At 48.9% G+C, this 24,356-nt stretch overlaps 1 protein-coding gene across 1 annotated transcript; it reads left to right on the top strand.

Annotated features, from left to right (window-relative positions):
- The first annotated feature begins 242 nt into the window (after positions 1–242).
- Positions 243–23,491, top strand: LOC136363801 (maestro heat-like repeat-containing protein family member 6). Its single transcript, XM_066323282.1, is given in 16 exon segments — positions 243–447; positions 17,661–17,725; positions 17,838–18,308; positions 18,492–18,640; positions 18,895–19,042; positions 19,248–19,435; positions 19,437–19,655; positions 19,923–20,037; positions 20,225–20,362; positions 20,598–20,774; positions 20,896–21,051; positions 21,211–21,312; positions 21,717–21,819; positions 22,103–22,159; positions 22,441–22,523; positions 23,318–23,491. Coding segments are annotated over 16 exon segments (2,550 nt in total).
- The last annotated feature ends 865 nt before the right edge of the window (positions 23,492–24,356 follow it).

Genomic DNA, 24,356 nt, shown 5'->3' on the forward strand with positions numbered 1-24,356 from the left:
GAGTGGTGGTGAGCGGTGCTGCATCCAGCTGGTAGCCAGGCACCAGTGGTGTCCCCCAGGAATCTGTGCTGGGACCAGTTCTGTTCAATATTCTTATTGATGAAGTGGATGAGGGTATTGAATCTTTCATTACTAAATTTGTGGATGACACTAAGCTGGGAGTGTGTGTTGATCTGTTGGAAGATAGGATGGCTCTGCAGAGAGATCTGGAATGGTTGGATGAATGGGCAGAGTCTAACAAGATGACGTTTAATATGTCCAAGTGCCAAGTCCTGCACTTTGGCCACAGTAACCCCCGGCAGCATAATAGTCTGGGGACAGTGAGGCTGGACAGTGCCCAGGAGGAAAGGGACCTGGGAGTTCTGGTCAGCAGCCGGCTGAACATGAGCCAGCAGTGTGCCCAGGTGGCCAAGAGGGCCAATGGCATCCTGGCCTGTAGCAGGAATGGTGTGGCCAGCAGGAGCGGGGAGGTCATTCTTCCCCTGGACTCAGCACTGGTCAGGCCACACCTCGAGTGGTGTGTCCAGCTCTGGCCCCTCAGTTTAGGAAGGATGTTGAGATGCTTTAACATGTCCAGGGGAGGGCAAAGAGGCTGGTGAAGGACTTGGGAAACAAGCCATATGAAGAATGACTTAGGAAGCTGGGGTTGTTTAGCCTGGAGAAAAGGAGACTCAGGGGTGACCTTGTCACTCTCTACAACTCCCTGAAAGGTGGCTGTAGACAGCTGGGGGTTGGTCTCTTTCTCCAGGCAGCAACTGACAGAATGAGAGGACACAGTCTCAGGCTGCGTCAAGAGAAATATAGGTTGAATATTAGGAAGAAGTTTTTCATGGAAAGTGATTAAATACTAGAATAGTCTGCCCGGGGAGGTGGTGAAGTCACCATCCTAGGACGTGTTTAGAAAAAGACTGGATGTGGCACTCAGTGCCATGGTTTAGTTGACGTGTTAGGGCTGGGGTGGACTCAATAATCTTGAAGGTCTCTTCCAACCTACACATTCTGTGTTAGGGATCAAAGTCATGTCTAAGGCCCTGCCATATTTGCTCTGCTGCTGTGCACATCAACAAGATCATGAAGAACAGACAAGGAAGGAAACCTTATGGTTTAATTGGTGAGAATTTGACCGTTAAGGGAAACAATGGATGGGAAGTCAACCTGTGAAAGAGGAACACTACACAATGGAGCTGTTTTTGGCATAGAGGTGGTATCACAAGGCAGTGTCCAAGTGTGAGATGATGTCGTAACTGGAAAAACTTCACTTCAGTGGAGAAGATTGTAGCAGAATTTCTTAGAGAGTGAGGACATGATTTATATTTGGAGTAAGGTTTGAGCTACCCCAGCCTGGGCCCCAGATTCAGGCCTGTGAAGCCTGTGGTGCAGTTAGAAATTATGTTAAGTTGTGCACATGGGATAGTGGGTTTCTAGGTGTTAACAGGTATAGTTTGTAGTGTGAACACTTTAGCTACCTTAAGAATAAGATAATCAATGTTTGTTTGCATTTTTCTTATGTTCTAAAGCAATAAGAGAGTACCTCTAACTGTAAACTCTACTGAAGTGTATATAGCCTGCCATTTGAGACAGAATAAAGAGAGAGAACATATGTTAACCATGTTGGTTGGATCTGCATTGCTCTGTCCAGCCTTCCCATGTTTTAGGGGTTCCCTGTCTTAGGAAGGTATTCTGGAGTGGAGCGGTGAGAAGGACAAAATGCATGCCCTTTTCATGCAGGAGTCACCCTGAAGGTGGATGGCTCACCTGGCCTTCTCACCTGAGCATCATTCTCCATCTCCTGCTGCTGCTCACAGCTTTTCACCAAGCAAGAGGTTGGTATGTATTATTAACAATAGCAACTAATCAAACAAAACTTGATTTGCAATCACAAGTGCATTTCAGACTTTTTGTGCCCATAAATCATATAGAACCTGTAACGCCCTTCATTTTAGAAGAGCCAACCTGACTATGCTCTGAACCCAGATGTGAGGGATTCCATGGAAAGCATCCACAGAAGGCAAAGGAGCTTGGAATGCTGGAAGCTTTCAAGAACAGCTTCCTGAAAGCACAGCAGTGCTCCATCCCTGCACAGGGTCAGGAAGAGGGCAGAGCCAGAGACCATCAGGGCTTAACAGGGAGCTTTGGGTGTGCCTAAGGGCAAGCGCAGCAGCAGCACGGTGCCCGAGACTCGGACGCGCCACCGTGCCGATTGCCCCGAGCGCTGTCAGGCAGCGCCGGGATCCCGGCTGCGGTTCTGGTCCCCACAACTGAGGAATTGCAGCCCCTGCCTCAGAGCCAGTCAGAAAGCCACCCAAGTGAGACCAGAGGGAGGGCACCCTTCCAGTCTCTCTTGGGCATGGCCACAAAGCAGCCCCTGCTTCTCCTTCCCCTGCCTGTGTTTGGGCTGCGCTGATGGCAGCGCCAGCCAGGTTGTGCTCTGTCTTCCAAAGGCTGTGGAGAGCGGGCGTGAAAAGTGCTGTGTGCACAGCGGAGAGTCCTGGAATGTGCTGGCAAGAGTGTCCTGTGGGAACAGGGCTCTGGTCTGTGGCCGGGAACAGCCTGGTTTTGCTGCTGTGACGGCAGGCAGGAGTTGGGGCAGGTGAAGAGGCAATGGGGCAGCTTGTGTTTGTAGAGGGCCTGAGGACTGCACATCCTGAACCTTCACCTGCAATCATGCTGCGGGGAATCTGAGCTAGAGCTGGAGTGCCTGTCCAGAAAGGATCAGAAGAATTCAGCCTTGCCAGGGTTTCTTAAGTCTGTATTGGTGTTCCCCAGGAAAGCTACACATTTGGAGAAACACCTTTGGGGGAAAAGGGGTTTGGCTTCTCAAGGAGAGCGCTTCATAGGGATGTCCCAGTGAGGAAGGTGCAAGTGTCCCCCTTTAGCTCTCTGTGGTCTTTTCAGGCCTGGAGGCCCATTGCACTTGGCAGATGGGCAAGGGAAGGGAGAAAGCTGTGAAGAGCAGGTTTCCAATCCACCTGGACCTGCAGAGACCAAGGCAAGCACCTGCAGCAGGGTGTATTACCTCCCTTTGGACAGAGTTGTGAGCAGGAGCATCTCTGTCCAGCTGCAAGCCCCAAAGGTGCCTTTGAAAGCTATGAATTAAAAGGCCTTCACGCACACACATCTCACATCTTACCTGTCTGCCGTGTTTCAACTCTTGGCAATACGCATTTGCCTCTGGCTTGCTGGAAGCTGCTCCGGCCCAGAGAGCCAGTACCGAGCTGGGCTGTGCGCGCCAGGCAGCATGGAGAGTCTTGGCCAATCTTGGTGTGTCCCTGGCCTCAGAAAAGGCTTGGAAGGTTTGCCTCCCAAGACGCCCTGCTCATTGGCTCATCCTGAGCATCTTGGAGAGAACAGGGCAGGCATTTCTGGCAGCTGGGCATTAGCAGGCCTTCAAATGGGGCCGTGTTGTGGAGCAGGCCCAGCTGAGACAGCCTGAGAGGAGCCCAGCGCTCCTTGCTGCTCTCTGCTGACACGTGAGCATTGTCTGCTTTCGGGATGACCCTGGCTGTGTCAGGGGGTGCCACATGGACACGAGACCGCTGCTCCCGTCCCGCTGGGTCCCAGCAGTGCCTCGCCTCCCTGTGTCCACGTCAGGATGCTGGCCAGGAGAGGTCCTGGAAGCTGAGGCAGCCGACTTGAAGCTTGCGCAGGTGCCTCCAGGTCAAGACCAAGGGTGTTCCCTCAGGAGACAGCACTCTTGAGGGGTCTCTATAATTCAAAGGAATCGGCAGACAGATGCATTGTCCACCAAAAGTTCTTCTATTGGCAGCAGGGTAAGGGTCTGCACCCCAGTAAAAGGCTTCTCTGCCATGTCTAAATTTCAGTGGCTTTATGGAGGAATTCGATCAAAAATACCATCCATCTTTACACAACTGAGGTTATTCGATAGGCAGGAGGTTAGAAAGAAATACATGGTGTCAGATACCTAGACTTGAAGCTAATGTCCACCTGCTGGCCAGGATGGGTCTCAGGGCACCAAAGCAGCTGGTCTTCCTCATCCCTTCTGAGCACAGGGCTGATGCTATATCCGCCCTTAGCTCTTCTGAAGGCTATGCCTAAAGCTTTTTGTCAGGTCACTCTCATGTCAAGTTAGGCTTCCGGGTTTTTCTTCTGTTAACTGGTGCTAAGTACTTCTGGATATCTGTGCTAAGTACTTGTTTACTTCTGTAAATTGCTTATGCTTACTTATGTCGAACAAAGTCCTTGATTCATTCTCCCCTTCTCTTTATCCCGTTAGCAGATTCTTTTGCAAGATCTTACTGATAGTCCACAGTACATAAAACTGTTGTGCTGCTCTTTTAATTTTCTACCGAATCCATAGATTCATGATGGTTAAGAGGAGGGGTAATATTTTTAAAATTAGAACTGGTTGGCTGAGGAAGCTAAATATCTGAGTAGCTGTTGGTGATTCCAGATTTGTCCATCAAAAGAAGACATCTGACTCATGATTTTCTCTTTCTTTCTCTCTTTTGGTGATGATATCAGTAATGTCTGATATCTGATTTGACTGTCCATAAGGTGCCATGAGATGAATTTTTGACTTCTGCCACTAGCCATTCTATATTAGGATGGTACATTTGCTTTAGAATGTTAACATCAGTTTCAATTTGGAATTTGGGCGCTTCATGATACACATTATATGCATTCTGCATAATTTCAAAAGAAGTTATTGTGTGATGGAGCTGAAGTTGCATCCACTTATGGCATGGCTCTGAAATTACAAATAGAGAAACTAGTACCATTAGTAAGTAGTTTCATTAAATAATCTATTGTAATAGTAATGCAAGCAGGTTTCACACAGACACATCTCCTTCCCACATAATACACCAGTGATTGTGCATGCGTTACCGGGGTCATTTCAAAAATACAGTGCTGCCCTCAGTTGTCCAGACACAGATCTTCTCTTTCAACCACTGCATTTTCACACAATATTCAGGAGGCAATATTCAGTGCCTCCTTTGGTACACATGCTTTGATACTAAGAATTTGCTGGTTTGTAGTTTGCTTGTTGAAAATGGCCCAGACATTACACTGAATAGATCTGGCAGCGATGTGAGTTCTTAAAACTCCAAGGGCCAAAATTGAAATATATGATATTTTGTTGCATTCTTAATGGTTAATACAAAAGACTGCAGGGTTCTGTTCATTCTATGTGAAATTGACCAGTTGTCTCCAAGTGTGGAAGTTGTTTTATAATTGCTTTGTGGTTTCATTTTTAGCAGTGATTTGGTTAAATTCTCATGGCAATTTCCCCAGCTCTCCTTTTTAAACTTTTTCTGAGATTACAGACTGTAGCCACAGCTGAGCTTGTATATACTGTAATGCTAAAGAAATGTTACTTTGTAGTTTTCCCATAAAGCTGGCAAGTGCTTGAAAATCCTGCTGTGTGTAGTTGGCCAGGGTGGTTATTAGGTTAACTGCCAGGCAATAGCAATATGGGCAAGTTTGGGCAATGGTATGGGCAAGTTTTAGCAGGGCTGATCTGAGATGAGTTTGTATCTGTCTGATATAAGAGCTCACAGTGCTTAATTTAGTGACTAAGATTTCTTGATCAATAGCATTTAATATTCCCAGTTCAGACCCAAACCATCTCCTTGAGTCTTTTGTATGCCTATGATTTGGTGCCCAGGAATGTATCCCCAACTCCCATCTTTTAGGCTTTGCTGTGTGAATGGGTAGTATTGCTGTTTAATTTTGGAAATATTAGCCTGTATATTTATCTTATATCTTTTTATCTCCAGATTTTTCAGAGAGTATTGTAGATTTAGAAGCAACAGTTGTTCATTTGTTTGTCTTACCACGCAGTGAAAAATTCTATTGTTTCACATATAGGTCCCGCGCTATGAAGTTGTTTGCAAACGTAAAGTTGTTTGTTTTGATTTTTATTTTAAATGTCTGTTATGTGACCCATTTCGTTTCGCTCTTTGTCAAGTACCCAAGGTATGCATGGTTTCTTGTTTCTTCAGATACATTGCCTGCCTTTAGGCAATCGATTGCGAAACCTTCAGAAACCTTACAGTGGCCCCTGGTAGTATTCCAAAGGACACTTACTTTACTAGAGTTCTCCGTACAAATAGTTGAGTATTCTGAGTACCTCAGCCCACAAAAGGATGTAGTTGTGCTATGAGGATTCCATGCATATCTGGGTTGCCGTCAGGTTGTCAAGGAATTGGGTGTGATATACCCTAAAAGGATGATTATGTTCCCAGCTACCCCTCCAACTGTATTTGTTCATATTCCTGATGGCCTGGGATATCCTAGAATGAAATTCAATTCTCAAAAGCATATCCTGTAGTGGTGTGTTTTGGGGTTTTTCCTGTCTCCTGTATTTGTTCCTTGTTTCATACTGTTTTTATATGTCACAATGTTTTTTCCCATGTACCCCTATGTTAAACCCTCCTTAGTTTCACCTGAGTGATTGTCAGATGTCAATCACAATTAGAGGTCTTGTTCATCACTCTACAGCCTCGCCCTGATATCTGGAAGGTTCTAGTGAGGATGTAGAGTGATTGGCAGGGTCCTGGTTTCCCCCCCTGCTTTATTCCTTGATTTGTTCTACTGTCTGTCATCTATGTTCTGGGTCGCTCCCTTCCCCTTCGGGATTGGTCCCAGGTTGCCCCCTTCCCATTTCCTCACCCCCATACTTAAGGTGCAACCCAGAGAGGAACACCAGCTTTGGCAGGCCGACTCCTGGGTGGAAAGAAGTCATGTGGATTTAATAAAACTCAGTTCAAGTCCCCCACCGAAGTCCATCCTTTATTTCTCACACTGTTCATGCTTCTGCCGAGGCAAAGACTCACAGGATGGAGGACATGTTCTGGGACACTGAACTGTACCTTTACTGCAACGCTGGTGCCAGAGCTAGCCAAGGAGTGTGGGCGAAAGCCCCGAGAGATGCACTAAACTGCCGCAATATCTTATATAAGACCATGTACTAAGCATACAACCAGCATGATTTATTATTCTTATTGCACAAGAGTTGACTGTTGGAAACAATATTTGTTGGGTTGGATTCCTGGTGGGCTCAATTACTATATCTTTATATGGTGATGGTCCTCCCCCCAGTCTATTTGTTGTGCAGAAGAAAGGGACTATCTTGTATTAGGTTATAGTCTATCGTTTTAATTTGCATAGTGCAAAAATCCTGAGAAGAATCACATGAAAATGAATTCACACACTGCTTGTTAGCAAGGTCACAGATGTGCATGGTCACTGTAGTAATTTCATCTACAAGAGGCTGGTGAGTTTCAAATTCACAAGCCATAGAGATCTTACTTTCAGGTGGGAGAAGAAAGGCATGGAGTCAGGTTTTCCTCAATCTTCAACTACTTGGTAACTAATCCTTTAAATGGTGTAAAGTGTTTTTACCTTTTTAATCCCTTTTAGTCCGTTTGGTCCTGAATATTTTTGGGTGTTCCATCCACCAGGATCTTGCAGGCCAAGGAGATCTTGATGGTAGTGACAGTCATCTACTGTGGCTTGGATTCCAATTAGAAGTATCAGGAAGGCCGTGATCATGTGAAACGCATCTTGGTTTCTCCTGTTCTTTCTGAGGTAGAGTTTTGGACTCCACTTGCCTTTTGCAGAAGTCTTTGATCTCTGAAATAATGCATCCAAGAGGTTAATGCTTTAAGCTTGAAATGCTGTATAAGTGATTAAAAGTACTAAATAGAGTCTTTTCCATTTTGGCAATAAGAGGGTTTCCCTCAGCAGATTTTTACGTATACCTGGTCTCCATGCTGGATTTGTGGCAAGGTGCATCCTCTTGCTCATGTGCTCAAAATATGTTTATTTATTTTCTGCAGCTGTTGTGTTAGTTGGACAACTTAGTCCTGGAGATACCCCTCCCCAACTTGTACAGTATTTTTCCCTTGGTAGTTATGCTTATATGGTTTTCTACACAGTATTTCAAAGGGATTCAGCTTTTCTTTTGTTCTTGGTCTTACTCAAATCCATAGTAAAGCCAAAGGTAGGGCCTGGGGTCAAAGTATGTTGGCTTCTTGTCCAGTTTTGACTGTTGTTTTATTGGAAAATTCATCTTTTCCGCCTGGCAGCTGGCCTGGGGCCAATACAGCGTGTGTAGGTGCCGGTTGATTCAGTCATTACTGCAAAGTTGCTGTGCAATATTTGCTAGGAAATGTGGTCCTCGATTGGAGGAGATGTCTAAAGGCACTCTGAACCAGGGCATTATGTTGTTTAACAAAATGTTGACAACTTCTTTGACTTTATTTGTTTGAGTTGGGAATGCCTCAGGTCACACTGAGAAGATATCTATTACTACTAAAAGGTATTTATACTTCTGTAGCAGAATTTCTCAGAGAACAAGGGCATGATTTATACTTGGATTGAGGTTTGAGCTACGCCAGCCTGGGCCCCAGATTCAGGCCTGTGAAGCCTGCGGCACAGTTAGAAATTATGTTAAGGTTTGAACATGGGACGGTGGTTTTTCTAGGTATTAATAAGTATAGTTTGTAGTGTGAACACTTTAGCCACCTTAAGAATAAGATAAACAGTCTGTTTGCATTTTTCCTTATGCTGTATACCAATGAGAAAATACTTGTAATGGTAAACTATACTGAAGTGTATATAACCTGCCATTTTAGACAGAATAACTGGAGAATGTATGTTAACCATATTGGTTGGATCTGCATTGCTGTCCAGCTTCCCATTGTTTTAAGGAGTTCTCTGCTTCATGCCCCACTTTTCTTGACAATTCAGAAAAGTCAATTTGCCAGTGTTGTCCAGGATATTGACCCTTGTCTATTGTGCCAAGCTCAACTCTAGTCCTAGTTTGTGGATTCGTTCTAAGACATTATTTCACACCTTTGGGTTACCTGCTTTACACTAGAGTATGTTGAATGATTGAAGAGAAGGGGTCTCCATTGTTTGCATCAATGAAGCCGTTTCTTGACTCCAAAAGCTCAGTATTTATGCCTTTTCAGCTACAGCTGAAAATAGCACTAATCACAACATCTACATTTCCTAGTAGCATTGCTTAATCATAGGCTTTTACAGACCTGCACAGGCATGTACAGTCTTGCAGTTTTGCACACCCAAGCACATCTATATCTCTTTCTCCTTCGGGGTCCTGCCTCAGCTTGCCAAGGCTTGTGGCCCACTAAATCTAGCACATCTACTTCTGTAATGAGTTCAGCAGTACTTGGAGTTCTGCTTTCTAGCTGTATTACCACATGAATACACCTTGCATCCTACTATTGTCCTTATCAAATAATTATGTAAGGCATCACTTTCCTAGTGTATATGATTATGTTAATCTTTAATTAATTTTCATAATGCTCTTTCAGGCATAACTATCTATCCCTGAGGATAAATATCCCTGCAAAAACATTATGTTTTCATTCTGTTCGCAAATTCTCTTTGTTAATTTTAGATCTTTCTGAGTGTAGGATATATATCATTGTCATATTGTTCCTTACCTTCAGGAATTAGTGCCTGAATCTCAGCATGGCTTTGTTCTGCTAGTCTTTTTGCAGCCTGGTCAGCCAACCTTTTACCACTTTTGAGGTCTGTTTCTCCTTTCTGATGTGCACTTTGCAGTGCATATTTGCAACTCTTGAGGTAGTAGTACTGCCTCCAGCAATTTTCAGATTACCTCAAAATGCTTCATCGGCTTTCCTTGAGCTGTCCATAGTCATTTTTCTCTCCAGACTGCTTCATGGGCATATATTACTCTGAAGACATACTTGGAATCTGTTCATATATTGATCCTTTTTCCTCAGGCTGATCAGAGGGCGTGGGTTAAAGTGATTATCTCTGCCTTCTGAGCTGATATCCCTGCTCATAGAGGTAGGGCTTCTACCCCTCATTGCTCTGTGCTAACTGTATATCCTGATTTTCACTGATTGGCTCTTACAAAGCCACTCCCACCTGTGTACTGAGATTCTGCTCCTGGAGTTGGGGTTCCTTTAAGATCTGGGCAGCTTGAATGAAGTAGACTAAATGGTTTTGATACAATCATGATACAAAGGTTCCTTGTCTGTCTGGTGAGTAGCCAGGAATGCTGCTGGATTAACTGGAAAAGAGATTAGTTTTGCAAAACCAGGTTGTTCCACCAAAATTGCCTGATATTTAAGGAATCTGGAGGGTAAAAGCCAATGCCCACCCTTTTGCTCAAGAATTGCTTCCACTGAATGTGAGATAAACACAGTTATTTGTTGAAGAGTGAATTTCCAGGCTTCTTGGATGTTTGAAACAAAAGCAGCAATTGCTCTCAGACAGTCAGGACGCCCCCAATTTACTTCATCTAGTTGTTTTGAAAAGTATGCTACCTCTCTTTTGTATGGGCCAATTGTTTGAGCCAGTGATCCTAATGCCATCCCTTGCCTCTCATACAAGAAAAGTTAAAATGGTTCCGAGACATCTGGCAAGCCCAGAGCAGTTGGTCTTTTCAATTCCTCCTTCAGCTTTTGAAAGGCTTTCTTACCTTTGGATGTCCATTCCAGGTCTCTGGGATTGTCTTTTAACAGCTGGTACAATGGCTTAACCAGCAGTCTACAGTTAACATCATAGTTAATATAGCATCCAGCCATTTCTAGGAAAATTCTCAATTCTTTAGCATTAGCAGGGAGTGGGGTTCAGTGTATGGTCCCTTTGTATTCCTGCCTCAGTCTTTGTGCCCCTGGGATATTTTGTATCCTAGGTAAGTGACTTCTTGTTTAATTATTTGAGCTGGATTTCTGTATACCTTGTATCCACTTAGTCACAGGTCATTTCATAGGCTTACTATACACTCCAAACACTCTTTTTTTATTTCAGTGGCTATAAGTAGATCATGTACCTGTTGTAACACAATTCCATTTGTGGAGAGACTTACCCAACTTTCAAGGTCCTTTGCAAACTGTTTTCCAGATATGGTTGGACTATCCTTGAATCATTGTCGTCAGACAGTCCAGGTAAGTTGACTTCTCCTTCCAATCTCTGGGTTTCCCCATTCAAAGGCAAACAGATTTTGGCTGCCAGAGTCCAAGTGTATACAGAAGAAAGCATCCTTGAGATCTGAAATGGCAAACATCCATATTCATGTTTTAATTTGGCTAGCAAGGCATATGGATTTACAACCCCTGGGTCGACATTTCCAGCTATTTTATTAATGACCTGTAGGTATTGAACCAGACTGTAGTTCAAGCCATCAGGCTCTTGTTATGGGTAAAATGGGTGTATTATATTCAGATTCACATTCCAGCAGTAACCCAATTTTTAGAAAACTGTCTGTGATAGGCTTAACAGTTTTTATGTTTTTCACCTTAAGTGATATTGTTTAATTCTTATCGGTTGTGTTCCAGGTTTAAGTTTAATGATTACAGGTTGTGCTGCTTTGGCCTTACCAGGGGTCCTATCCACCCAGACTTTTGGACAAACCTGACTAAGAACTTCTTCTGGTGTCTCTTCTGTTTTGGACAAATCTATATGAGAGCTAGATTTAGAACATTATTAATTCTTCATCATTGACTTTGATCTGAACTCCTCCAGGGGTAAACTTCATTTCAGCCTGTAATTTCTGCAACAAATCTCTTCTTATTAGGGGTTTTGGGGATGTAAGCATTTATGGGAACTGATGTATTCCTACTGTTTTTCCCAGTTTATAAGACAGTGGGATAAAAGGAGATATAGATATAGATATAGATATATATACACTTTTTAAAAGGATACCTTCTGCTGTTGACTTGTGGCTTCAATAACATTCACAGCTTTACCAGGATCAATTTCTTCCAACTTTATGTTTAATACAGAATGTGTTGCACCCATATTCACCAAACATTTCATACTCCTCATCTTTTCCCCCAGTTCTGTCTTGACCAGAGGGTTTTCTCAGGGGGATATCCCCCAGTCGGTGTGGAGGGTCTTGCTACAGAGTGGCTGCATAGAAAAGGCCACGATGCTATGCAGCTGGTTGGAATTTAGACATCAAGGTCAGAATGCAACAACAGAATGTACATCCTGTTTATGTGATAAGTTGTAGCTGCAAGATAAGGGAACTGAAGGACATGATAAGGAACTTGTGGTTGTTGCTAAGAGACATGTATGTAGTACTTAGGTAAGGATGTAGGCACCAATAAGAATGTTTGCTTTGTGCATATGTATGAGCTAATTACTGTCTGTATAAGTATGATAACTTTGGAGCAATAAATCGAGACCTGCTGACCATGATAGCATGAGGCTGGCTCCCGCGACTCCGACAAGTCGGCCCTTGCATTGATTCAGTTCTGCAGCCACCTTGGGTTTGAGTTGTGGGCACTCTCTCTTCCAATGCCCTTCTTTATTACAATAGACACACAGAGTGGTCTGGAGTTTAGGTCTCTTCCCACCCTGGCCATTTCTTTGTCCTGAGGAGGGGCCTTTGGGTGCCTCCCCTCTAAGGGCTGCAATGGTAGTGTTAGTTATTCCTTTCTGCAGTTGCTTATGCTCTGGCCAATTATGATTTCTATTAACTCAGCATGCTGCTCCTTGAAGTTTTTCTATACTCGGTCTTCCATTTTTAATTTTTTATTTTCTCCCTAATATCATTAGAGGACTAGCCCAGGAAAAGGGAAATGAGTAGGGGTTTTGGCATAATCATCTGATGAGTCTAGAGCAGTTTATTTACGCATCGCTTCCTGTAATCAGTTCAAAAATTCAGTCAGGGTTTCAAGAGGCCCTTGTTTTACTTCTTATAGTGCAGCCCAAATTACAGCCTTTGGGATACCATTTTCCAGAACTAACACATTCCCAATACCTCTGCAGGAGTTGATAGTGACCAGAACTATTACAGTCTCAGGGAGGTTTTGTGAGAGGGCATGCTTCCTCTGCATTTTCTCCTGCCCATAACCTGGCTCTTCCGTAATTCTGCTCAGGTTTTAACATCAGCTCTTTCCCTGTGTGTGTTAAAGCATCTAGCATAGGAACTATATCCTCCCAGTCTGGGTCCAGGGCTTTAACAAATGCCCTGAATGTTTTGGCTACTCTTGATAGATCATACCAGTATTGTTTAGCCACAGATTTCCAGGTTTCTAAATCAGCTAAGGAGAGGGGTACCTTGATTTTCACAAGACTCACAGGTCCCATAACAGTGCCTGAATGACCATCTCCTGAAAAGATGGTGATCTTCCTCCCAGCCCTTACAAACAAGTTCAAGAGGGGGACGCTGAATAGTGGTAATATCATGACTTCCTTTCTGCCTTTCTTTCTATACTGTGAGTTCTTCCTCTTTCAAGTTCTAGAGAGGAAGGGAGGCTCAACGGCACAGTTTTCTCAGCAGTATTTACCAGGGATTTCAAATGCCTTCCCTGTCCTCCCTCTTCCCATGACTCAAAAGGAGCAACCAAATCCTCCATCTTTTCCTTATTTTCTTTATATTTTAAACACATTTGTCCTATGGAACATGCAGAACAACACCTTCTAAGTCCTCCCTTTACTTCCATTTTGCAATCACTTTCCATAGCCAACACAAAAGGATCCCTTGGGGCCAAATTAAAACCACATTCTTGCTGCAATTCAGAGTGATCCTTTGGATTTAAAAAAAACCCATATTCAGGTACACAGCCTCAACTCATTTTCATTCTCTTCACAAAAATAACAGTAACTGCAACAAGGTATTATAACTTAGGATTCCATTTAGTGGCTTTTCCTGTCTTCTAATTTATAAAGGGGCCACTATTGATCACAATATTTAACGAGGGGTTTTTTAGTCTCTGTGCCCCCTGGGGCCCATCTAATCTTTTTCCATTGTTTCAGTATGAATTCCAGAGGGCTCAGATATATTGGCTTACTGGCTGACTCCCCCATCCTCTATTTATCTCCACTTACACTCTGTTGATTTTTGATGATACGAAGGTTTCCACATTGAACACTATATGTTATTGTTTTCTCTCCCCTCCTTGCTCTTATTACTTTTACACCACAGTTGGTACACACTGGACATCTCTGGGCTGCCCTGCACCAATATTCTCTCCTGCAACTTTGGAAACATATTTACACCAAGGGACTACAATCTTTACACACCCTACAAAACAAACAAGGGATTGGAGGGTTACAAGGAGGATAGGGCATCAGTCACTTCGCTTTCTGTGCTACCCATGTCATCGGAAAGTGGAAATGCAGGTAGAGCTCCTGCACTTGCTTCGTGTCAGATGATAAGTCTCATTTATGTTAGAGTCACTCTGTCCTTTCTCACCATATGCTTGCTCCTTCACCGGCCAAGCCCCTCATGGCGACAATGGAAATGTGCTTCCACACATTCATGCTCTTTCCTACAACACAAAAGGGTACTTAGAGGCTTTCCTACACACTAGAAAATCGTCCTAGCATCCAAAAGATACCATCCTATTGCTGGACAAAATTACCAGCTAGCCTGCCAGTGACCTATATCCTCCAGAACTTGCTCACAATAGCCTAAGTTCTCTAGACACTTAATCAATTTCAATTTCCAATCTGCAAGACTATACAATGCTCTATCCCTCTGAGATTGTGTCTCTACTTCTCACATTCCTAAGGATGAATCCTGGAACACACACTCAATTTTCTGATTGTTTCTACTCCAATTAATAGCATTCCATACCCAAAGGAAAAGGTAATGCAGGGTTGAGCACATTCCCTTCCTTACTTTAACTTAAGCAAGGAATAAACGATGTTGCAGTGACAGACTTAAGACATGCACACACACACACAATATACCAGACTTAATAAAACTTCTAAACCAGCTCTCAGTCCAAATTCCAGCCACATTTAATCAATACCCGTTTATCATACCACATCCGACCTCTAATCCACCAAGGGGACTCTAGCCCCTGACCCAGGACTGTGTAGGTGGGATTCTAACCCACCTGTGCAAGGCACACATGAGACTTTAACCCACGCAGTGAACAAGCTGTGTAGATGGGAGCGCCTGTGTGTGACTAATGAGCGAGTATTGCTTTATACCATGGGTAACAAAGCAACAGAAATAACAAATGTGAATGGTCAGTGATAAAGTGTTCTTCCATATGACATACCTCAGGTCCAAGTCAGTCCTTGCGTAGATCCAGAGTCTGTGGAGGCACCAGTTCTTTCCTGTGGCATGTTCTACCTCCCCCAAGAGTAAAGAGGGAGCTGGAGAACAAGCCAGCCAGGCTGCTGTCTGTCCTTTACCAGCAGTCCTGGTTAAGGGGACAAGTCCAAGCTGGGCACAGATGTGCAAATGGAACCGCCGTGTGCAGGAAGGGTCGGTGGGAAGGATGATCCAGGAACCGTAGGCCTGGCAGCCTGAGCTTGCTACCAGGGAAGGCCTTGGAGCACACCCTCCTGAGTGCCATCCCACGGCACGTGCAGGGAACCAGGGGGTCTGCTGGAGGGTGGGAAAGCCCTGCGGAGGGATGGGGACAGCTGGGGGTCCTGGCGGGGTGTTGAGCTGGGCTTGGTGTTGGTGGGTGTGTTGGGGAAGGAGTTGTCTGGAAGGTGAGAGGTCTAGGCTGGAATTTAAGCCAGTTTGAAGGCAGCATCTGTACTTTGGCACAGCTTTGGTTATGGATGACAGAAAGAATAGTTGGGACTTTTTTCTGTTAGTGGCCCAGATTCTCATGCAGGGAAGAAGAGGGGAAAGCTGTGCTTTATTGGCCACTTTGATATCTGTAGCAGGGGGAGGATTAGCCCTTTTGCAATCGACTCATTTGTTTGGGCTAGTTTTGTAACACTGAGTGGACTTTCATTCCTGGAGAGCTTTTATTCCTTAAGAGAATTAGATTCTTATCATCCCTTCCATAGAAAACCTTTTGAAAACCAAAGAATGGCCTTTTTTTTTTTTTTTTTTGCCTCTCTTGTGGGTTTATTTTTTGTAGATGACTTTCAATGAATGACCTTAAGGCAAATGTGTTGCTGCTTTAAGATGGGAAGGTAACTTCCAAATCTATCAGGTTCTCAGGGCATTCCCATTAATTAAGGAAGTTTGAAACTTTTTGGGACTACTTGAGTTGAGCAATGAGAAGAAAAGCTTTCCTGAAGTGAGGATTCTTAAATGCCTGATTCTTCTGTGCCTTCATGGTAAAGATATGTTTGTGCTGCTGGAAATCACTCCAATGAGAAAACAATGTCAGCATGGAGTAACAGCATCTGACAGAGACCAAGGGTTGCCAGCAGTTGCTCCAGGTGCTCCTGCCAACATCCCCTGTAGGAAGGTGCACTGCCCTCAATGCACATTGGCTTAGGCTGCCCTGTGGCAGAGAAGCCCCCCAGGGCACAGGTCTCTGGGGCACCAGATGACACCAGTGCTGCCCGAGCTCATGGGGTGGCAGGTCTGCTTGGGCGGGGACTCTGCCACACCTGCAGATTTCAGTGCTCCCCTGGCTCCAGGGGTCAGAGCAGCACTCGTGCCCTGGCCCCCCTGTCTGTGTCACACCCACAGGTTTAGGGTGGCCACCAGGTGGGACGTGGCCCAAGGAGGCTGTGCCAGCTTCTGTGCAAGGCCCCGTGCCCTTCCTGCTGCGGCTGTGTCAGCAGCCCTGGGGGCTCCTTCTGCTGCCCTGAGCCCGCAGAGCAGGGCAGTGTTTGCCCATGGTTTGAGCCGTTCCAAAAGATCCTGTCCCAGGGCTGTCTTAGACACTTGGGGCGAGGGATTCCTTCCAACCTGGGCCACTTTGGCTGGGCTGGGAGTGGCCCCAGGGTAGATGGTGGTGTGTCTAAGGGCCCTTTGTGACATGGTGCAGCAGCATGGTCACTGTGGCGTGGTACGGCACAGGGTGTCAAAGGGCCCTTTGTGACACGTGGTGACATAGGTGCTGGCAACAACGCAGCCACACCACATTCCTTGGAGCAGGCGACGGGACAGGACGCGCTAGAGCAGTGCTGTGAGGAGCCCCCGCACAGCGCACTCATTTGTGCCTGATCCGGAGCTTTTCCAAGGCTTTACTCATAGAGGTGACCTTGCGGCAAGGCTGCAGGACTGAGTGGCCTGTGGCCTTCCCGAGGCTTCTCTTTTGCAGGTGCCTGCAAGGCCAGACTGTGGGATTTGGTGACTTAGAGCTTTTCCAAGGCATCTCCCATCATTCTGGCCTGTGCCCTTAAGACGAGACCCTGGGACTTGGTGACCACAATAATTTACAAGGAGTCTCCTGTCCTTGTGGCAGGAGCCCTTGAGACCAGAGTGCAGGACTTGCTGTCCTGCAGCCTTCCTGAGCCTTCTCTGTCGCAGGTGCTTTCAAGGCACAACTGCACAACTTATTGACCTAGAGCTTTCTTGAGGCCTCTCTCTAAGGGGTGCAGCAGCATGGCAGGCAGATTTCTTGGCCTGTCCAAAGTATTCAGGGGGAAAAGAAAGAAAGGCCCTGGAGCTGCCCCAGCACAAGAGCCTGAAGAGGTGGAGCAGTTCCAGCCACTGCAGGATGGTGAGTGGAAGAGCTGGGCCACTGCAGGATGGCTGCAGACAGCTTGGCCCCATCCCATCCCATCCCATCCCATCCCATCCCATCCCATCCCATCCCATCCCATCCCATCCCATCCCATCCCATTCCATCCCACCTGCTGTGGACATGCCTGGGGACAGGATGGAAGAGGGGCTGGGGCTGAACCTCGCAGTGCCCTTGCTGCATCCCCTGGGGCATCCTGGGGCAGTCCCAGCCTGGGGAGGACAGGGCTGGGCTGTGTTCTCCGGCCTCTCCCACAGCCCCTCAGCTCTGGCTGCTCTCGCTCTTTGCCAGATGCAGCCACAGACCGCACACAAGAGCAGAAGCCTGCCCGTGGCCGCTTCCGCAGGACACTGAAGGTACCTGCATCCATCCCCACCTGGGCTGGGCCTGCTGTCACTGCTCAGCCGAGCACCACGCTTGCAGCACTCCATGCAACGTCTCTCTTCCCTGTCCTTTGTTCTCCTGCAGATGTTCCAGAGGCTTGTGCCCATTCGGCGCAAAAAGACCACCACCACTGCAACAGAGGCTGAGCCTGACTGCCAGCTGGTCGAGCTCCAGGCAGAGCCTGATGTAAGCAGGGATTTGGCTGAGGAATCAGAAAAATCAGACACCTCAGTGACCAAGAACTGCGCAACGGCTCTTCTCATGTCGATGACTGAGGATGTGGCCATCACAAACCCTGACAATGGAGAGACTCCGGGCACTGCAAAGACAGAAACCAGCCCAGATTCGGCTGAGCTCTTAGAAGACTCGGAGGCTGCAGTGAATGATCACAGGGAGAAGGCTGACATGGCAGTGACTGAGGACAGATCCATCACAAACACCAACACCAAAGAGACTCAGGGCATCACATTTACTGACACCATGCCCTCTCCCACTGTGATTCCTGCTACCACTATGGATTTTTTCCAGAAGAGTGATATTTCTTCTGAGCAGCAGGTAAACACCTGGGGCCAGGGCTGGAGGCCTTCCAAGATCGTGTGTCCCCTCAAGCCGCAGCCACTGGGCCCCCTCAGCCTTCGAGGCCAGCACAGTGTGGCAGGAAGGGAAGCACTTCTTGGTGAAAGCTGGGAAACTTGTTCCCTTGCACAACACTCCAAGTCTTCCCCATGCCTCTTCCAGGTGCCAGCCATGGTGAAGGACATTCACCAGAGTCTGGAATCCCATGCACATGTGGATACCAGGCTGCGCATGAACATTCTGAAGTTGGCTGAAGAACACCCAGCTGACGTGGTGCTGACCCTCCTGTGCTGTGCCCCAACGTGTGACAGGTATGGGTCCTGCCTGCCTTGAGAGCTCAGGGCTCACCAGCCATTAGGGCCATCACCCTGCACGGCGTGTGCAATGGGCTCTGCCAGACAGGCAGAGAGGTCCAGGACCCTCGGGCCCCTCTGTTTCCCGAGCCTGCTGCCATTTTCCCTCCCTGCCCTTCAGGGCACTGGGGCTCTCTCACCTGGCCTCCAGAGCTGCACGGGGCATGGTAGTGTGACTGAGATGCCCTTGACACAGAGCTCTGATCCCACAGAGCTGCTGCAATGATCTGGAGAAGCATAGGCTCGTCTGTTCCCACACTGGAGAAGGTGCTGGCAACACTGCTCTACGTGATGGAGGACTGGCCTAAGCATAGCATGTGCACCTCTGATGGGGACAACAAGGAGGTTTTTGCCCTGGCTGTGAGTTTCTGGGCCTTTGCTCGCCCCCAGGCTGCTTCTTCAGCAGCTCTCCATTCTCTCCCTGCCTCAGGCACTGGGCTTAAACCTGGGCTAAGGGCAGGCTCAGGGGGCACCAGGCCTGCTGCTCCCCCTGCGTCTCTCCCCTGGTGCCCTCCCACATGCACACCTCAGCACTGAGTGCTTTCTTGGGCTGCTTCTTTTGCAGGCTACTCTGGTGCTCTGGGTGATTGTCCAGGTGCCTGAGTGCCACAAGGCAATGATCCTTTATTCCTCCCGCCTATTTGTGGCTCTGCTCCTCCATGTTGCCATCACCACACAGCAGATGCCAGAGGAAGTTCATCACTTCTGGAGGGCATGCCAGGAGGAGCACCGCCTTCCCAGCAACCCCAACAGGTCCGAGTCCTCCTGTCCTTCCCATGCCCTTGTGGCCAGTGCCAGTGCTCCCAGTGTGACCCAGGCCTTGCTCTGCACACAGGTTTGCAGTGCAGACCATGAAAGCTCTGCTCTGCTGTCTGCAGTATGAGCCTCTGGTGATTGCTATGGAGCGCAAGCGCGGATGGGACACGATGCTCTGGGCCGACACCCAGCACTATGCCATGGGTCTGCTGGCCAGGTGAGACCCCCTTCACCCCACTGTCTCCAGCATTTTTTCCCTGTGGCTGGGGTGGCCCACACTGTCTCTGTGCTCATGGGCCAGAGGGCCCTGAGGTATGACAAGGCAGACTGGAAAAAGCTTGGAGAGGAAGATGCCTAGAAGGAGCTGCCTCAGAGCACCCACATCTCCGCTAGGGTGGTGGGGCAAGACCAGATCTCTGTGAGTCAGTCCTGGTAGAGGTTTTCCCCCCACCTCAGGCTCTTTGTGGATTTTTTCCCCTGACAGGGAGATGCACCAAGTCTCCCTTTCCTTGTGTTCTGGGATTGCAATCCGACTCCTTGGGCTGCTCAGCAAGGAGGAGCCACCATGGGATCTGCCTTTCCTGGCATTCCTTGTGGAGGTGAGCCTGAAGGCCAGCGCTGCCTGGCTGAGCTGCCTCCCAGCTCTCTGCCCTCCCGTAGCCGCAGCTGCCTGGGATGGTGCCTGTGCCCTGGGCTGCTGCTGCCTGGGGCCGGCCCTGTGCGGTTCCGGGCTCCTGCTGGCTGGGTCCCCTGCCACTGACACTGATGGAGCTCTGTGCCATTTAGGTCCTGGATTGCCTAGACTTGACTGAATGCAGTGACAGCGTCCTGGCAATGATGTCCAAGTACCTGCAGAGCAAGTGTAGACAGAGGCGGCACCTGGCACTCAGAGGCCTCATGGTGCTCAGCCAGGATCCCTCCATGGTGAGCAGGAGGCAGCGGCTAAAGCTGCACTGGGGAGAGCAGCCCCGTGGGCTGGCTGGCCTTCAGGAGCTGAGGCAGCTGCTCCAAGCTCTCCTGCTTCAGCTGCCTGAGTGCTTTGGGACAGGCCTTTGGCCTCTGGGCCCCATGGCAGCAGGCTGGGCTTGCAGTGCCAGAGCACCGCTGTTGGTGGTGCAGCTGTTCATGGCTTCACAGCACAGCCTTTTGTTCCACACAGGCCATAAGAATTTGTAGCCTGTCTCGATGCCTTGTGGATCTGCTAGGAGATGCAGATGGAGACGTGATTGGCATGGCCCTCTGTGTGTTCATTAATCTGCTGAAGAACAAAGACATCCTGGTATCCAGCACCACTGCCCCGAAACTGGCTGAGGCACTCTTGCTGCTCTTTGGCCATGTAAGACTCTGTGCCTCCAGGCATGGCACTCGTTGCTTCCCAGAAAGTTTGTGCCATGTGGATTTTTGAATTGTTCAGGTAGGCTGGAATACTTGGTGTTGAGGGTTTTCCATTCCTCCAGGACAACAGGCATGTGCAGCTGCTCTCCATTGACCTCTTTTCCAAAGTGATGGATTTGGTAGTAGATGAGGGAAAAAAGCCCCTTAAGTCCATTGTTTGCCAGAGCCTACTTCCACTTTTATTTCACTGCCATGATGGAAACCGGCGTGTGGCAGAGGTGAGGACTCTTGGGCTGCTGATGGCCTGCTAGGAGGGGGCTTGGCTGCCTCCTGCACTGGCACCTTCCAGGTTGCACCTTCCTCCTGGCCTTGGCGCAGGGGAGGGAATCCTGTGCCCTGGGTTGTGGTGCCATCTCTGTATCTCTGCTGCTCTCCAGGCTTCTCGAGGAACCCTGCATTTTGCAGCTGGGTTCCTGAAGAGGAGGAAGCTCAGGCAGCTAGTGGAGACAGAGAATCTGTCGAAGTTCACTGAGACCCTGGTAAGGATGGCCTGGAGAAGCCCCAGCCTCAGCCTGGAGAAGCTCCCTGCCCCTGGTGCTCAGTCTGTGTGGCTGGCAGCTGTGGCCCTTTGCCCAGTACTGCAGCCAGGGGCTCCGGTCCGCGCCCCACACGCCGTTCCCTTCCCCGGGCCGCGCGGGCTCTTCTCCAGGCTCCGGTGGCCCCGAGCCGGGTGCCCGTGGAGCCCCGGCCCAGCGGGGCTGCGGGGCGGCCCCGCGGCTCCCCGGGCAGCCCCCGGCCCTGTGCCCGCTGCAGAGCCCGGCGCCGGCGGCTGCTGCCCGGGCCTCGGGGCTGTGCGGGCAGGGGAGGCCGGGGCCAGGCGCGGCGAGAGCCCGGCCGAGGGGCAGAGCCCGCGCCGACCCTTCCCTGCCGCCGCTCTCTGCAGCTGGCAGACGACAGGAGCCGAGCGGCCGAGACCCTGCGCCGGGCCCTGCCGTACCTGGAGAGCCCACAGGAGCCCCTGCGAGAGGCGGCCCTCAGGTTCATCGGTGAGCCACGGGCCCGGGCTCCCTCCCCGGCCCGCCGCAGCTCGGCCCCCGCCCCGACCCCGGCCGCTGCCCCGGCTGCGGCGGCGGCCGGGCCCGGTGCTGTGGAGCCCCGCCTGGCCTCGGGGCCGCCGCCGCCCTCTGGCAGCCGTGCCCTGGGGCGGCAGCGTGCGGCGAGGGCCCGGGCTGAGCCCTGCCGGGGCAGGAGGCCGTGTGGCCACAGGGCCGGCAGCGCCGCCGGCAGGGAGCCGTGCCGCTGCGGCCCTGACAGGCTCTGTGTTCCCAGGCGTCGCCGGGGTGCTCCTGCGGGGGCAGCCAGGAGAGCTCCAGGTCCTCAGTGAGGGTGAGTGAGGGCCGAGCACTGTCAGTGTAGGCTGGTGGGCGGGACAGCTGCAATCTCTGGCCCGGCTGCAGAGGGTTTTGCTCCGTGTGTGGACGAGTGGCGTGGGCAGAGCAGAGAGATTTCAAGGATGCGGGTGGGTGGATTCGTAGCCAGCTGATCCCGTTGCCCTCTCCCCTCTTGTGGCCGTAGCAAGAGCTGCGCGGGATGGCCCTGACAGGACTTTCTCCTAGGATTCCCACAGCTCCGGGTTCTGACCGTTGCTCTGTTCCTCTCTGTTTCAGCCCTTCAAGCCCTGAGGAGAGACGACAGCCCTTCCCAAACAAGCCAAGTAGTTCAACTGACATTCAGTGAAAGAGCTGCAGAAGTACACTTATCTGCTGGCTCAGAAGAACCAGTGTCTGTCTGTTTAAGACCTCCAGACGCCGTGGAGGATAAGACTACCTTTAGACCAAAAGAGACCAGCTGTAGCTCCAGGCACAGCTGATGACTGGAACAGCTGAGCCTGTGGAAAGCTCCCGTGGCTTCAGCCCTCTCCTTGTAGATAGCACCAGCCCTCCTCTCCTATGTAGATAGCTTCATCCTTCCAGCCCTCAGACCCTGCCCATCCCATCTTTTTCCCTCCACTCTCCCTCCTTGTTAACAGCTCCTTACCTCCAGCCCTCTGCCTTTGCCCATGCCTTTTTTCCCTCCTAGCTCATTCTTTGCCTTGCCTTCCATTAATAAACAGTTTGGCTTGTTTGCTTTACCTGCATCACTGTGGAGCTGAAGCAGTGTAAAAACCTGAGTCCTGAGACACACGGGCCCCTGCTGCCATCCTCTTCTGCGCTGTGTTTTGTGCAGAGGCACAGAGGAACGAGGGCAGATGAGGCTGGAAAGGTGCCTGTTCTGAAAGGTCCCAGTTCCACATTGTGGAGTTGAAAATCTTGCTGAGCACCCTGAAGCCCCTGGACTCTGGAAGAACCAACCTGAGTATGGTCTGAACCCAGCTGTGAAGGATTCCATGAAAGCATCCACAGAAGGCAAAGGAGCTTGGAATGCTGGAAGCTTGCAAGAACAGCTTCCTGAAAGCACAGCAGTGCTCCATCCCTGCACAGGGTCAGGAAGAGCGCAGAACCAGAGACCATCAGGGCTGAACAGGGAGCTTTGGGTGTGCCTAAGGGCAAGCGCAGCAGCAGCACGGTGCCCGAGACTCGGACGCGCCACCGTGCCGATTGCCCCGAGCGCTGTCAGGCAGCGCCGGGATCCCGGCTGCGGTTCTCTGTCCCCACAACTGAGGAATCGCAGCCCCTGCCTCAGAGCCAGTCAGAAAGCCGCCCAAGTGAGACCAAGTGAGAGAGAGCTCTCTTGGGCATGGCTGCAAATCAGCCCCTGCTTCTCCTTCCTCCACCTACATTTGGGATCTGCTGTTAAAAAATGGAGACGAGAACAGAGACAAGTCTTCACTTTGACTCAGATTTCTGGCAGCAGCTCTGTTTGAGGCAGCCTGCACCCCAAATGTCTCTCATTTGCAAGTTCTTAAGAATGGCCCGTTAGGTGTATTACAAAAAAATTTGTTTATTGAATAGACAAAGGATTAACAGAAATAAGACTTTAAACAGAGTACTTATTACACAGGATGAAACAAAAAGAGCTACTAGTAGATAAAAAATACAATGGATGACAAAAGATACCTCCATTACAGTTAGTGAATAGTATAGATCAGGAATTAATGTGACCTCCATCTAATTGATAATGGAACACACATAGTCCTTTCCCTCAATTTCTTTTAAAATATTCACAAAGACATGTCCAAACTTCAAGGAGAAGTCCTACATGTTTCCACGGTGTATGTAGGAGACTTCTGTCTCGGTCAAAGTTTGTGTAGCTTTTATAGCTTGTAAAGTGAAGTGTCTGTCAGTCAGAAGTTCCAGCTTATCTCCCCACATCTTTTTCTCAAGACAAGTAGGTCGTTATCAGAGGGGATGTTTATTGTATCGCACCTCTGGTTTCAGAGATAACTCCTTTTGTGGATTCATTGGGGGGGGGGGGGGGGGGGGCAGAATGCACAGAATTACTGTACCAGCTGATACAATAGATAACCTCTTTTGTGGTAAAGGCTAAGTCCTGCACCAGTCTGCTAATGGCACCACCAGACAGGTGGTGCTCTCTGTGTTCCAAAGGCTGTGGAGAGGGGTGTGAACAGTGCTGCACATGCAGT

Source organism: Sylvia atricapilla, chromosome 7 (assembly GCF_009819655.1).
Source record: "Sylvia atricapilla isolate bSylAtr1 chromosome 7, bSylAtr1.pri, whole genome shotgun sequence".
Taxonomy (NCBI): domain Eukaryota; kingdom Metazoa; phylum Chordata; class Aves; order Passeriformes; family Sylviidae; genus Sylvia; species Sylvia atricapilla.